This window comes from Ylistrum balloti, unplaced genomic scaffold (genome assembly GCF_031769215.1).
Source record: "Ylistrum balloti isolate Yb309-2 unplaced genomic scaffold, AGI_CSIRO_Ybal_v1 Utg371084, whole genome shotgun sequence".
Lineage (NCBI taxonomy): Eukaryota > Metazoa > Mollusca > Bivalvia > Pectinida > Pectinidae > Ylistrum > Ylistrum balloti.
In genome coordinates, this window is record NW_026782598.1 from 4,351 (window position 1) to 6,310 (window position 1,960).

The 1,960-nt window shown below is 39.8% G+C and overlaps 1 protein-coding gene across 1 annotated transcript; it reads right to left on the minus strand.

Moving 5' to 3' along the window:
• Window positions 1-488: 488 nt before the first annotated feature.
• LOC132560595 (protein ABHD15-like) lies at window positions 489-1,740 on the minus strand. Its single transcript, XM_060225257.1, has one exon. It carries the CDS (start codon window positions 1,738-1,740, stop codon window positions 583-585), a length of 1,158 nt encoding a protein of 385 aa, XP_060081240.1. The 3' UTR covers window positions 489-582.
• Between the last annotated feature and the right edge of the window lie 220 nt (window positions 1,741-1,960).

A 1,960-nucleotide genomic window follows, 5' to 3' on the forward strand; every position in this document is an offset into this window, starting at 1 on the left:
TCGTGACATGTTCATCTATACATATCACCTTCAGTCTCGTGGAATGTATAGACATATCACCTACAGTCTTGTCGCATATATATATATCACCTTCAGTCTCGAGGAATGTATATATATATATATATATCACCTACAGTCTCGTCGCACACATATATATATATATATATATATATATTCCCCTCAGTCTCGTGATATGTTTTATATATTATATATATATATATCAACTTCAATCTCGTGACATAAATATATATATTACCCTCAGTCTCGTGATATGTTTTATATATATTTTATATATATATCACCTTCAGTCTCGTGGCATATATATATAGATACACCTTCAATCTCGTGACATATCTTATATATATTATATATATATCACCTTCAGACTCGTGGCATATATATATATATATATATATATATGTACCACCTTCAGTCTCGTGGTATATATATATCACCTTCAATCTCGTGACATATATATATACCCTCAGTCTCATGACATGTTACATATATATTATATATGTATATAACCTTCAGTCTCGGGACATATATATATCACCATCAACCCATTCCAAATTGATGACATTAACCCGAGTGTTCGTAACCCTTTGATGAAAACTCCAACACTGAAGAAAGATAATCCACAACAAGTTTATCACTCCATGCAGGTCTCTGCACACTTTCTAGAAATCCACAATGGCCGCCATGTGCTGTTGCCACAAGCAACATATTTGGATAAAACTGGAATATATCGAATGGCGTGTCAGTGTGTCTGCAGATGGGGTCGTCAGTACTACTCACACACAACACTGGCACCGAAATATCGTCCACATCCCGCATGGGATCATTCCGCTCCAGGAACTGTTCAAGCGATTCGTTACCATGGCAATACACATGCTTCTGAAATGTCGACATGCTCCAAGACAACATGGCTTTGGCAATATCCACTACTTCCGATAGCGCATGCGCATGTGTAAGTAATATAAGTTTTAATTTCGATAACAGGACAAACTCGTAAAATTTCGACATTCTGTGAATAAGTGTTTGTGAGACATCGTACACAGGTGATATGAAGGCGGTGGCCTTTAGTCGTGTTGATGACCCATACTCCCCAAGATACGAGAACAAAACGGTAGAACCGGATCCCATGGCAACTGCGACGATTTGGGAACGAGGGTGTTTCTGATGGATATACAACACCGACTGTCTAACATCAAGAGGGTCCCCAAAACTCTGAAGTTTTTTGGTTGTTAGGAAACTATTTCCATGACCACGACTGTTAAAAACAACAGTTCGGAATCCTTTACGTGCAATGGATCCACACAAATCCGATACTGAATAAGCATCACCAGTCAGTGACGGAAACACAATACAGATCGGGCTGTTTCGTCTGATGACGTAATTTGTGCCGATAACCCAATCCAGAGCAACAACCCCTTTGTCGGAAAGTTGGAGATATTCCCGTTCGTAATGCACAATACACTGAGGCCGAATGCTACCAAGGATCGTCTGCACGTGACGGTTCTTCATCCAGAAGCTGGGCCGAAATGGTCGTCTCATGATTGAGGATTTGTTGAGGAGGTGTGTGTTAAGAGTCGATTCCTTGTAGAATAACTTTGGTAGCGTGTCTCTCGAAGTGAAGAGCGAACGTACATAGAGCATCACGGCCAAAATGGAAGTACACACCAACGTCAGTGCGACCGGAAGTGGCACCATTATCGGCAAGAGGACCATATTGTCCATACCGTCTGTTATACATAAACATGTACTAGATAAGATTCACCTACATGTCATGGATCAGCAACTATCCGTTTGAATAAAAATCATCGGACACCCCATGCGTTCAAATAAGTGTCTGTAAAAACAATGGCATACTTGATCACCTAAGTCACAGGGGCGTTTATTTTCAAATAAATATCATTCGTAACCAATCAAGCGTCTGATGGATCTTGACATTGATGGC

Excerpts from the sequence above, each read along its gene's own strand:
- LOC132560595 (XM_060225257.1), bottom strand. The coding sequence starts at position 1,740 with ATGGACAATATGGTCCTCTTGCCGATAATGGTGCCACTTCCGGTCGCA.